Raw genomic sequence first — 14,488 nt, forward strand, 5'->3', positions numbered from 1 at the left:
TGGGAATCAGAAAACTCAGGCTTTGCTGTCCAGGGGTGGGGGACAGACTGATAGGTGCCAGAAGATCTTGTCCATTGGGCTGGTCACAAGTGTGACAGAGCAGTGTGGGAGCTCCTGCCATGTGGGCAGGAGCATGTAGCCAGGGTCTGGGGAAGGTGGGGCAGCCATCTTGCTCTCACCAGGCTCCTTGGAGGGTTGCAGGACTTGGCCTGACAAGGCTTTGCAGGGTAACGTTGGGAGAGAGAGATTCAGTTTGATTCCCCATTTCATTCCTTTTAATTCCATCCACTTCATTAATTAGACATTTATTGAGCATCAGAGGCCATTTGCCCTGAATCTTCTGAAGCTTGAGCTTCAGACCCAGTCATGCAGGCTCCTTGCAAGGCCATGGGCCTATACTTTCATCCATACTTTTTTTTTTAAGATTTTATTTATTTGAGAAAGAGAGAGAGAGCAGAATTGGGGAGAGGGGCAGAGGGAGAGAGAGAATCTCAAGCAGACTCCATGCTGAGCATGGACCCTGATTTGGGGCTCGATCTCACAATGTTGAGATCATGACCTGAGCCAAAATCAAGAGTTGGCCACTCAACCAATGAGCCACCCAGGTGTCCCCTTTTATCCATACTTAATGTTCTTTATTTTGAAGATGGTTCCTGGTATTCAGCTGGTCCTAGGGAAACAGGTACCCGCTGGGGGTTCAGGGAAGCAAGCTATATAATGAAGGGTCCCAGACAAGTCACTTTAGCTACACTGATCTGGGTTGTACCATCAAAGGGACTAACTCAAGCTAGTGTTTTGAGGATTCTGCTGGACAAGAGATCCTCCTGGACATGAGGCATGAGACATAGCAAGTTCAAAGTGATCAATAAGGGGCTACTTCCAGGGCTCAGGACTAATTCTAGGTGATGCCTTTCGCATTTGAAGAATGGCAACTCTCAGAGGTGGAGTGAATTGGAGCAGAGGGGAGGGGTTTGGGGGGAGGAGCAGCGAGCAGGCAGCATCCCCATGGGTGCTGCCTACAGTGTGGAGAGTTAATCTCTTGTCCAAGCTCCTGCAAACTTGGCTGCCTTTTCACTCCCTGCATGTAGGCAGGGATTTGGGGTGAGGGACACTGGACTCAGGCTTCCTGTGAGGGGAGTGTAACACTTCCTAGTATGTGGGGTTCTTCTGAGGGCAAATGAGGGCTGGAACGAACGTGTTTCAAGGGTGCTGTAAACTGTAACATGTACTACTAATGGCAGGTACCAAACTCTGCCTCGAGGAGACCTCAGGGGTCAAGAGGCAGGCCATACTCACCCCCTCCTACCAAGGCGACTCTGCTGCTGTCACTGGTTTGAAAACCGTAGTATCACCCACAGGTGCCAGGTCCCAGTGTATTGTTGCACTCTCTGATGGCAGCTCCAATGAGAGCGGGCTTCCAGGGGGGCATCCATATTCCTGGCATCCCCAAGCCTTGCTGGGATTTGTTTATATCCTCACTGTTCCAGGAACCAACTTTGTAATTTTCCGTGAGAGTAGCAATTCCATTTATTATTCTAAAAATTGCATCTTTCAAGATTCAAGTGTTAGTGTGTTCAGATTCACTATTTATATTACCATATTCTTCATGACTTTATGAGCTTAATCACATTCTTCTGCCTTTGTCTGGAGTAGCATTAGTCTTTACAGTTAAAGAGTTAGACCCATTTACATAGGATGCCATCTCTGTGTTTGCTCCAGCATTATTGATTAGTGTACAAATTATTTTCTTGCTGGAGCCCGATCCTGGGAGCTTCCTCGGCTGAGAGCTGCTGCGGCTGCTGCTGCTGTTGCTGTGGCTGTTTGGGGTCTGATCCTCTTTTTGGATTCATTCCTGTCCCTCCTCAGCTTCCACACATGGCTCTGTAGGCTGACCCCCCTCAGATGTGCTATTGGTTATGCTCTGAGCTGGGAGATGGTGGGAAGGACCCCTGACTGCAGCAGCCTGGAGACCCAAGGCCTGGTTTCTATATGGAAGTGGGCGCTGCAGATGGGCAGATGTGGTGGGCCGTGATGTGTTTCCTAAACCTTCTTTAAGGCAAGATTTTTCAACTTCATGCTCACTGGATCCACCTAAGGAGCTGTAGAATGCTTCTCCCCAAGCCCACTCCCAGGGACTGGTCTGTCATGGGCTGGACAGCAGGACTTTCAAAAGTTCCCAGACAAATCTAGTGTGCAGCCAAGGCAGGGAACCACAGCTGTAGAGTGTGTGCTCATTCTCTCAGGAAGAGGTCCACAGGTAGTAGTTAGAGGGAAGAGGTGAGGAGACACATTAGGGCCTCAGCATCTGAGAAAGGGAAGGTGGGTAAGGAATTAGGCTGGTAGGCTTGGTGTGAGCTACTGAGTGTTGGTGCTTTTTGTGCTGCCACACCCCTGACTCTGAGGAGTCTGGTGGTCAGCACCAATTTACATGTGCCAGGGCCTGCACACAGGGAACTGTGCTCCCTCCAGATATGGGGGGTGGTTTCTGATGGGGGTACATTTTCACACTGATGGTTCAGATGGGTAGTCAGTTAACTTTCAGAGAAATGCAATGCTGAGGGTCAATTGTAGCTCTGTAAATATTGTTGTCTTTGTTTATTCCTCAGCATTGCATTTCTTATAGGTGTGTGTGTGTGTCTGTGTGCGCGCGTGCGTGTGCACATGCGCCTCTCTTGTACAAGCAAGTACAAGTGTATGTGTGCGTGCGTGCGTGTGCACGCCTGTCTTGTATAAGGAAGTGCTTTAAAAATATTTAGGTTGCACATGGGCCTGTCACAATTGAATAGCATGGCTACTTTTATTTTCCTCCATTTGTGACAGGTTATGTGAGGTGCTCAACCTTGATCCAAGACAAGTCCTGATTGCAGAAGTGATCTTCACAAATATTGGAGGAGCTGCCACTGCCATTGGGGACCCACCAAATGTCATTATTGTTTCCAACCAGGAGTTGAGGAAGATGGTATGTATGTACCAGTGTAACAGGGTTGCTTTTAATAAATATAGATCCCAACTTACTTGCCCATTTAGCATTCTACCCAATGTGGAAGCTTTTATTAGAAGCTAAGCTCTTCCATATCACTTCTTCATGTTAAGTGCTATTGGTTATCTTGAGAGGGGAGGTTAGGTGACTGATCCTGCAGTGTAGAGTGAAGTGGTCTGATGATGGATAACATTATCTACTTAGTCATAGTATATTATATTAATGGGAACTGAGGTTTCTTCCAACTAATATTAAGAATAAAATGATCTGTCCTCTTGCATTTTTCAACTGGTGGATGAATTTATTGAAGAATTTAAGATTATTTTAAAGAAGGATCATAAAATGAAGGTCTTTAGGAATTTTTTGAAAGCTCTTATAAATATTAATATATAATTTCTTTGTACACTAAAGTAAAAACAAAGTACTAGAGAGTGAAAATGATATTTTATATATCTTAAAAGAATTAAAATTAAAATTACATAATTTTCATTTAACATTCTTTGGTCATTAGAATTTTCTCAATATTTCTTCTTTGGAGTATTAGCAAAAATGCTTCCAAATTGGTATCATTTAATGTAGATGATGTGTGTCTGTGAAGTGTGTCAGTGTATTTGTGCATGTGTGCTGTCTTCTATAAAAATATTTAAGCTTTTGGGAGTTCATGGCTCTGAGGTGTTGATGGACATTTTGTAGACCCACCATATTTTAGAGATTCAGGGTATAATTTAGATGCTTTGTCTGAACTGTAATACTCCCTAGTACCCTGGGAAATTGGCTGGCAACACTTTAGCAGGCTTGCTTCATGAATTGAGCAGTATACCCATTATCATGTTACCCTGGAGCACATCAGAAGTTGGCAGAGCCCTATAATCTGTTCTAGGGGCACCTATCATCCAGGATGGGCCTCATACACATTGGAGAGAACTATTTTTAGAGAAAAATAGTTTTATTTTTATTTTACAGTAATACATTTATTGTAGAAAATATAAATCATACATACAAAATTTAAAAATTGTCATAATCTCACCACTCAGAGATAAATCCTCTTAAAGTTTTGGTGCATGTAGTCTCCCAGAATATTTGTATGTGGATACACATGGATAAAAAAAGATAACACAGCTTCTGCTCTGGCCAAGATAAGAGTAACAGGGACTGGATTTGCCCTCTTCCTTGAGATATCCCAAAAGAAAACTAACGAAAATCCAAAAAACAAAACCCCAAACAAAGCAAAACCAGACAGTGATAAGCAAGAAACTGGATATCAGGCAAAAAAAAAAAAAAAAAAAAAAAAGACAGTGATCCCTGAGAATGGGGAAACAAATGAGGTGAGCCCTATGATTGCCCCAGTTTACTGCCTTGAGAGAGTTTCTAGGATGTAGTACAGGGATGGAAAATCCATGTGGAGCCCTTCAGACTCTCTGAGTTGAGGGGATGGAACTGAGAATCTGGAGAGATCAAAGCTAAGATAGCTTCTTTGGTGAAATTATGTATATTAAGGAAGAAATAATGCTATAATACCAATTCTACATAAAGCTTTAGAGCAAATTGAAGAAAAGAGAATACTTTCCAACTCATTCTATGAGGCTCTGATACCTAAACTGGACAAAACCAGTATAAGAAAACTATTAAGTTTTTCTTATGAACATAAATTTTTGATTTTTAAAAGTAAATTTTTAAAAATTAGCATATCCAACTTAATAATATATAAAATGGATAATATGTCATAACAAGTAGAATCTATAATATTTGAAAAGTCAATCAATGCAATTTACTGAGAAAATTCATATGATCATCTCAATGGAAAAATAACTGGCAAAATAGAACATTCATTACTGATTAAAATCTCTCAATAACTAGAAAAATAAGAGAACTTCATCAGCCTAATAAGGAGCATCTATGAAAACACATCTTACTTAAATGTGAAAATTGAATGCCTTCTTTCTTAGATCAGAAGTAAGACAAAGATGTTTGTTCTCACCACTTCAGGGTATCATTTTACTGGAGGCTCTAGCTGATACAATAAGGCAAGAAAAGAAATACAAGACACCCATATCAGAAAGGAGGAATTAAAAGTCTTTATCTGCATATGACGTAACTGTCGATGTTAATTATGGACATTTCTAGAATCTATGTTGCAGTCTGAAGGACTGAAGGAAATAAGTAAATTTGACAAGTGTGCAATATAAGATCAATATAGAAAAATTAGTGGTTTTCTATATTCTGGCAATAAATAATTGGAAATTAGCATCAATATATAAAATACTTTAGGGTAAATCTGACCAAACATATGCAAGACCTGTATACTGAAAACTATTACAGAGTAATTAAAGAAGATCTAATTAAATGGAGAGAGATACTTTGTTCATGGATCAGAAGACCTAATATTGTTAATATATCAGTTCTTCACAGATTGATCCACAGATTTATGCAATCCCTGTCAAAACCATAGCAGGGTTGTTGTTGTTTTTGGTAGAAACTGACAAACTGATTCTAAAATTTATATGGAAATTCAATGTGTTCAGAATGGCCAAAAATAACTCTTAGTGGGAAGAACAAAATGGGAGGGCTAGCGCTACCTAACTCCAAGACTTACTATAAAACCACAATAACCAAAACATCGTGGTATTGGCATCATTACCGGTAAATAGGTAAATAGGTAAAAAATAGAGAGTCTGGATACAGACCCCCACATCAATGAATAATTGCTTTTGACAAAGGAGGAAAGCCAATTCAGTGAAGAAAGGATTATTGTTTTTTTTTTTTTCCACAAATGATCCTGGAACAAAAGGACATTCATATGTAGGAAAAATGAACATCAATCCACACTTCCCACTTCGCCCAAAAATTAACTCAAAAGTTACATACACAAAATGTAAACAAAAAGTTTACATACACAAATGTAAACCCTAAAACCTTAAAAGTTCAAATAGAAAACAATTTGTAGTAGAATGGGTATAGAAATAGTTCAAGTGAGAACATGGCTACTCTATTTCATTAGACTGTTTTTTAGAACTTGGCTGAAAGTGTCTTGTTCTAAAAGTTACTCAGCTGGATCCTCCTGGAATATATGTAGTGTATGAGGCTGTGGATGTTCTAATCTGATTCTGGGGGGATCCTCTTTTCATAGTTTTACATGCCTCAGATTTTGGCCACTTCCACTGTTGAATGAAGACTTTGTGGAAAACTAAGAAGAAAGTAGCTGAGTGGAGCCAAAACCAAAACAGTACAAAACAAGACTGAAAGGGGCAAAATAGAAACAGCACCTTGCAAGAAAGGGCTGCATTTAACCATTGTATTGATGCAAGTATAATAGTGGGTGGTTTTGTTACTGAGGACATTAAGGAGAAGAGTGTCGGAAATTACAGAGGCGTGTAAAGAAGCAGGGAAGCCCAGATACATGAACCTAATAAGCTTAGTGAAAATATTTAAATTCCATGATACAGTGCATCTGCCTATGTTATTTCTTAAATTTTTCACCTGGGATTCTCCCGCTCTGCTTTGTTCTCATTTGATAAATCCACCCATTGCAACTCTAGTAGCAACCAAATACTTCCACTCAAAGCTGTGTTGTTTTGTTGTGGAGCCCCTTCCAGGAACTCCTTAGTCCTTTTCTTTCTTTAATTTACCCCCTCCTTTTTTTCCAGTTGTCCCATCATTTCTAAAAGGACAAAAATTTATAGTTAACATGTGCAAAAAAGTATCCAGAATTACTCAGGATACAAGTACCTCTGCTTTAGTGGGCACCTTCCTTCAAAAAATATTAATTACCTTCAGGGATCATCTGTATATATCTGCTGAATGTATAAGCACAGAGTAAAAGACAGACAAAACCAGCTAATGATGCTGCTGACTTATTCCCTGACAGATTAACCTAGTGGGGGATTTTACCCCAAAACATCCTCAGCAGCTGACCATGGCAAATCGTTCTGCAGAGAGGCAAAGGAAGTGTGAGGGGAGGGAGAAGCTCCTGCCTGGGCCCCTTATGGCCAGTAGGGATGCTCTGGGCCACCTCAGTCCTGATGGCCATTGGCTGCCCTGCAGAGGGCTGTGCTCTCCAGCCAAGGAAGTTCTTTCACATTGATATCAGGGACTTAAATGAAATATTTAGAAAACCCAACTTACCTTGAAATGGACAAATATTGCCACATAGTTTTATGTTTTGCCCCCATCTTTTTTCACCCTGGACGAATGTGTCAGTCCAGTGGTGAAGGTAGACCCAATTAATGTTGAGATTGTCTGTGATAACTGTTTTTGTTTTCTCCTAAGGTTGCTTGTTATTCAGGTAGGGATTGGTTTTTTTTTTTAATTTTTTATTGTTATGTTAATCACCATATATTACATCATTTGTTTTGGTGTAGTGTTCCATGATTCATTGTTTGTTCATAACACCCAGTGCTCCATGCAGAATGTGCCCTCTTTAATACCCATCACCAGGTTAACCCATCCCCCTACCCTTCTCCCCTCTAGAAACCTCAGTTTGTTTTTCAGAGTCCATCATCTCTCCTGGTTCGTCTCCCCCTCTGACTTACTCCCCTTCATTCTTCCTCTCCTGCTATCTTCTTCTTTTTCTTTTTTCTTAAAATATGTTGCGTTATTTGTTTCAGAAGTACAGATCTATGATTCAACAGTCTTACACAATTCACAGTGCTCACCGTAGCACATACCCTCCCCAATGTCTATCACCCAGCCACCCCATCCCTCCCACCCCCGACCACTCCAGCAACCCTCAGTTTGTTCCTGAGATTAAGAATTCCTCATATCAGTGAGGTCATATGATACATGTCTTTCTCTGATTGACTTATTTCACTAAGCATAACACCCAGGTAGGGATTGGTTTATTAACACAAAAGAAACAAACCTTAAACATTTTCAAAATTGTAGAGAAGAGCACCTGTTCTGTGGGTTTTGTGCTGGGCCCTGTGACCCTTGAGCGAACTAACCCACCACCCTGACGTGCCTGCCCCTGCTGGATCTCAGGGCTCAGCCCTCCCTGGATCTGTCATTTGGGGGTGTCCTAAATTGGGCGCTATGCCTATGCAGAGGAGAATCTCATCTGTTATTTCATTTCTCCTTTCCTATTTCCAGGGCCTGGACTTCGCAGGATTTACTGCACACATGTTCGTTGGGATTTGCTTCATTCTCCTGTTCTCCTTTCCACTATTCAGACTCCTTTTCTGGAACAAAAAGCTTTATAACAAGGAACCCAGTGAGATTGTTGGTGAGTACAAGCACCTCCTCATGTAGCCTCAGAGTATACGATCATATTATTATTTTCCAGAGGAAGTTGCCACAGAAAGGCAGGAGGTTTCTTACATGTAGAACATCAGAGCACTGTGAATTGTGTAAGACTGATGAATCACAGACCTGTACCTCTGAAACAAATAATACATTGTATGTTAAAAAAAAAAAAGAAGATAGTAGGGAAAAATGAAGGGGGGGGAGAAATTGGAGAGGGGGAGAAACCATGAGAAACTATGGACTCTGAGAAACAGACTGAGGGTTCTAGAGGGGAGGGGGGTGGGGGGATGGGTTAGCCTGGTGATAGGTATTAAAGAGGGCACGTTCTGCATGGAGCACTGGGTGTTACGTGCAAACAATGAATCATGGAACACTACATCAAAAACTAATGAGGTAATGTGTGGTGATTAACATAACATAATAAAATTAAATTTAAAAAAATATATTGGTCTAAAAAAACCCAAAACATCAGGGAAGTGATGGTCACTGGGATGCTGCATGCTCAATGTTCCCGTCTGCCTCCTGGTATGCTTTGTGCTTTCAGGGCTTTAAATTCATGGGCCTTTCCTTTTTAATTTTCTTTAGGGTGAAGTGTGGGAAGCAGTGGCCACTGTATATAGTTTGTATGTCATGACATCATTAAACCACGTGTATACAACACAAGTAGTATAGCATGGAGACTGTAGTGTTCAATCATACTTTGAGATTAAATGTGATTACAAAAATAGCTACATAATCCAGCACAGAGGACAATGTACTATGTCAATCAAGAATGTATTGATGAGGCAGCAGCCAACAGAAGGAGGGCTCATGACAATCTTATTACTTTGCATTTTCCTTACTTAAAAATTTTAGTAAATGTTTATTGAGAACATTATGATCAGGATATATTAGAAGCAATAATTTATTTGGGAAACAGCCAGCCTGTCCTCCTGTAGAGGACAGAACCATGCAGGTTGCCTGGGTAACAGAGCGTATCTGGGTGACAGGAGCAGAGTGACAAAGGTGCATTTCTTTGTGGCTTCAGATGGCATGGTGCCCTCACAGAGCTCATTCTGTTATTCCTCTGTCCTTGTGTTGTACAGGACTTCAGGTTTTCTTTATTTTTAGTAAGATAAACAAATACCATTTCTGTATGGAAAGCTGAGGATCTAAGTGTATTCTTATCAGTCCTTCTGCTCATCAGATGGTGACTGTATGAGGCAGATTGGCATTTTTTCATGAGTGATTTTTTGTATTCAGAATTTGACTATTTTTGTTCTAGTTTGGAAAACATTGTCTTATATACCCTCTCAAGAGTCATCTATGTAAGATAAGCTTGTTCTTAGTAAAATTTAGCCACCCAGCTCTCCCAGAGGAATGGAATGATAAGCAGAAATTTCTATTTTAGGCAATACTTATTGACCACATGCACAAAACATTGGAGTATCCTTGTGGGTATAGAAATGGTACTTTAAACATACTCAAGGGTGTTCTCAGCCTAGCTCCCATGAAGGTGATGTTAAGTGCAGGACAAGTGGGCACACTCCCTGTACTAAGGCTGCTCAAGGGGCAGTAGGATTGGCATGGGTCCCAACCAACAGGACCTGCATGTGGGGGGTAAGCCCAGGGTGGGGGACTGGAGGGAAGAGGGGGTGCAGCACAGGTGTTGGGGGACAAATAGAATAGTCCTTTTGGCTACAAGGTTGAGATAGCTTCCTGCTGATGTAGCATAGTTTACTTCTTTTGGAGAAAGACTGTATTTTCTTGATAGCATTGATAATTCCTCATCTCTGGCAGTCTACAGAGCAGGCCATGTACCTTTCTTGAGAAAAGAGAGTCCCAGATTCTGCTGTCCTATTACAGCTTTATAATGGGGGAAACAACTATACATGATCCTATTACTTCCCTGTTTTGAAGAAAAATTTAATCAATATTGGCTTTTTTTAAAAAAAAAGATATTTCTGGTAGTGAGATGCCTTGATCCACTTTTGCCACTGTCCAATATATTAGTTTTCTCGGACTGCTGTAACAAAGTACCACAGACTGAGTGGCTTAAACAACAGATGGCTTATTTCTACAGATGCTAAGAGGACTTATAAACCAGAACAGGTGGCTTATTTCCTCACAGTTGTGGAGGCTGGAAGTCCAAAATCAAATTGCCTGCAAGGTTGGTTGGCTCTGAAGAAGGATGTGTTCCAGACTTCTCTCCTTGGCTTTTAGATGGCCATATTTGTGTTTATGTGGCTTTCTCCTTGTGTGTGTCTGTGTCCACATTTCCCCCATTCGTAAGGACACCAGTCATCCTGGACTTGAGGCCGCCCTAATGACCTCAACTTAACTAATTACACCTACAACAACCCTATTTTTTAAATTTTATTTTATTATGTTATGTTAATCACCATACATTACATCATTAGTTTTTGATGTAGTGTTCCATGATTCACTGTTTGCATATAACACACACTGCTTCATTCAGTACGTGCCCTCTTTAATACCCATCACCAGGCTAACCCAACCTTCTACCCTCCTCCCCTCCAAAACCCTCAGTCCGTTTCTCAGAGTCCATAGTCTCTCATGGTTCGTCTCTTCCTCTGATTGCCACAGGTTTATTTTTCCCTTCCTGCTATCTTCTTCTTTTTTCTTCTATTTTTTTTAAACATATAATGTATTATTTGTTTCAGAGGTACAGATCTGTGATTCACCAGTCTTGCACAATTCACAGCACTCACCATAGCACATACCATCCCCAATGTCTGTTACCCAGCCACCCCATGCCTCCCACGCCCCCCACTCCAGCAACCCTCAGTTTGTTTCCTGAGATTAAGAATTCCTCATATCAGTGAGGTCATATGATACATGTCTTTCTCTGATTGACTTATTTCGCTGAGCAGAATACCCTCCAGTTCCATCCCCATCATTGCAAATAGCAAGATTTCATTCCTTTGGATGGCTGCATAATACTCCATATATATACACCACACCTTCTTTATCCATTCATCTGTCAATGGACATCTTGGCTCTTTCCACAGTTTGGCTATTGTGGACATTGCTGCTATAAACATTGGGCTGCACGTACCCCTCTGGATCCCTACATTTGTATCTTTGGGGTAAATACCCAGTAGTGCAATTGCTGGGTTATATGGTAGCTCTATTTTCTACTTTTTGAGGAACCTCCATACTGTTTTCCAGAGTGTCTGCACCAGCTTGCATTCCCACCAACGGTGTAGGAGGGTTCCCCTTTCTCCACATCCCCATCAACATCTTTCATTTCCTGACTTGTTAATTTTAGCCATTCTGACTGGTGTGAGGTGGTATCTCATTGAGGTTTTGATTTGGATTTCCCTGATGCCAAGTGATGTTGAGCACTTTTTCATGTGTCTGTTGGCAATTTGTATGTCTTCTTTGGAAAAATGTCTGTTCATGTCTTCTGCTCATTTCTTGATTGGATCTTTTGTCCTTTGGGTGTTGAGTTTCATAAATTCTTCTTTAATTTCCTGGTTGACCCATTCATTCTTTAGTAGGATGCTCTTTAGCCTCTATGTATTTGAGTTCTTTCTGACTTTCCTCTTGTGATTGAGTTCTAGTTTCAAAGCATTATGGTCTGAAAATATGCAGGGAATAATCCCAAACTTTTGGTACCGGTTGAGACCTGATTTGTGACCTAGGATGTGATCTATTCTGGAGAATGTTCCATGGGCACTTGAGAAGAATATGTATTCTGTTGCTTTGGGATGGAATGTTCTGAATATATTTGTGAAGTCCATTTGGTCCAGTGTGTCATTTGAAGTCTTTATTTTCTTGTTGATATTTTGCTTAGATGATCTGTCCATTTCAGTGAGGGGGGTTTTAAAGTCCCCCACTATTATTGTGTTGTTGTTGATGTGTTTATTTGCTTTTGTTATTAATTGGCTTTTTTAATTGCCTGCTCCCATTATAGGGGCCTAGATATTTACAGTTGTTAGATCTTCTCGTTGGATAGACCCTTTAAGTAGGATATAGTGTCCTCCCTCATCTCTTATTACAGTCTTTGTTTTAAAATCTAATTTGTCTGGTATAAGGATTGCCACCCCAGCTTTCTTTTGGTGTCCATTAGCATGGTAAATGGTTTTCCACCTCCTCACTTTCAATCTGGGGGTGTTTTTGGGTCTAAAATGAATCTCTTGCAGACAACATATTGATTGGTCCTGTTTTTTTATCCAATCTGAGAGCCTGTGTCTTTTGATTGGGGCATGTAGCCCATTTACATTCAGGGTAACTATTGAAAGATATGAATTTAGTGCCATTGTATTGCCTGTAAGGTAACTGTTACTGTGTATTGTCTGTGTTCCTTTCTGGTCTATGTTACTTTTAGGCTCTCTCTTTGCTTAGAGGAGCCCTTTCAGTATTTCTTGTAGGGCTGGTTTCGTGTTTGCAAATTCCTTTAGTTTTTGTTTGTCCTGGAAGCTTTTTATCTCTCCTTTTTTCAGTGACAGCCTAGCTGGATATAGTATTCTTGGCTGCATATTTTTCTCATTTAGTGCTCTGAATATATCATGCCAGTCCTCTCTGGCCTGCCAGGTCTCTGTGGATAGGTCTGTTGCCAATCTAATGTTTCTACCATTGTAGGTTACAGATCTCTTCTCCCGAGCTACTTTCAGGATTTTTTCTTTGTCTCTGAGACTTGTAAGTTTTACTATTAGATGTTGGGGTGTTGACCTAATTTTATCGATTTTGAGGGGATTCTCTGTGCCTCCTGGATTTTGATGTCTGTTTCCTTCCCCAAATCAGGGAAGTTCTCTGCTCTAATTTGCTCCAATATACCTTCTGCCCCCCTCTATCTTTCTTCTTCTTCGGGGATCCCAATTATTCTAATATTGTTTTGTCTTATGGTATCACTTATCTCTCAAATTCTGCCCTTGTGTTCCAGTAGTTGTTTATCGCTCTTTTTCTCAACTTCTTTATTTTCCATCATTTGGTCTTCTATATCACTAATTCTCTCTTCTGCCTCCTTTATCCTAGCAGTTACAGCCTCCATTTTTGATTGCACCTCATTAATAGCCTTTTTGATTTTGACTTGGTTAGATTTTAGTTCTTATATTTTTCCAGAAAGGGTTTCTCTAATATCTTCCATGGTGTTTTCAAGCCCAGCTAGTATCTTTAAAACCATCATTCTGAACTCTAGTTCCAACATCTTACTAATGTTTATATTGATTAGGTCCCTGGCAGTTGGTACTGCCTCTTGTGTTTTTTTTTTTTTTTTGTGGTGATTTTTTTCTGTCTTGTCATTTTGTCCAGAGGAGAATAGATGAATGAGAGAACAAAATGCTAACAGGGAAACAACAACTCCAGAAAAATATATACTAAAAAAATCAGAAGACACCTGAAAAAACCGGGGGGGGGGGAAGAAAGGGAAAGAAAGAAAAAAGAGGGAAAAAAAGAAAAAGAAACAAAACAAAACAAAACAGAATATGATCAGTTATGATCGGGCTGGTGCATAGATCAGTGCCACATGCTAGATTTGGGGCGTATTTTGGTCTGTTAGAAGAAAGTGCCTCCCAAAATTTTAAAGAAAGAAAAGCTTATATATGTACAAAAATAAGGGTAAATATGATGAAGGGATGGAATATGACTGTAAAGATGAAAATTATAAAAGATCTTAGAACAGGAATTGATAAGATAAGAAGTTGGTTGAAAAAAGAAAGAAGAGGATTTAAAAAAAAAGTGGGGGAGAGAATGTGATCAGTCAGGAGACTAGAACAAAGCCATACACTAGAGATTTAGGGTATATTTTGGTCTGTTAGAAGAAACTGTATCCCAGAGTTTTAAAGATAGAACAACTTATATATATATATATATATACACCAAAAATAAGGTTGACTACTATGAAGGGATAGAATATGACTCTAAAAGTGAGAAATAAAAAAGATTTTTTATAAAAGGGATTGATAAGATGTTGGTTGAAAAAGGGAAAAAGAAAAATTCAAAAGAAAAAGAAAAACAGATAATTAAAAAAATTAATTTTGAAAGACTAAATAATCATGGTGAAAAAACCATGAATTCTATGTGCAGTATTCCTGTAGTGCTGGAGTTCTGCTGTTCTTTTTTTTTTTATGTCTAGTACTTTTTTATTGTTATGTTAATCACCATACATTACATCATTAATTTGTGATGTAGTGTTCCATGATTCATTGTTTGTGCATAACATCCAGTGCTCCAAGCAGAACGTGCCCTCTTTAATACCCATCACCAGGCTAACCCATCCTCTCACCCCCTGGAGTTCTGCTGTTCTTGTTGATCGGTAAGCTTGGT

General features: G+C 40.1%; 1 protein-coding gene across 1 annotated transcript in view; it reads left to right on the forward strand.

Moving 5' to 3' along the window:
• OCA2 (OCA2 melanosomal transmembrane protein) overlaps positions 1-14,488 on the forward strand; it is a 480,811-nt gene that overhangs the window by 138,681 nt on the left and 327,642 nt on the right. Inside the window, exons 14-15 of the mRNA XM_073887392.1 lie at positions 2,821-2,959; positions 8,066-8,198. Of these exons, the coding sequence (XP_073743493.1) occupies positions 2,821-2,959; positions 8,066-8,198 (272 nt within the window). The remainder of the gene's footprint in view (positions 1-2,820; positions 2,960-8,065; positions 8,199-14,488) is intronic.

Source organism: Callorhinus ursinus, unplaced genomic scaffold (assembly GCF_003265705.2).
Source record: "Callorhinus ursinus isolate GAN/ISIS: 27379988/994484 unplaced genomic scaffold, GSC_fseal_2.0 scaffold78, whole genome shotgun sequence".
Taxonomy (NCBI): domain Eukaryota; kingdom Metazoa; phylum Chordata; class Mammalia; order Carnivora; family Otariidae; genus Callorhinus; species Callorhinus ursinus.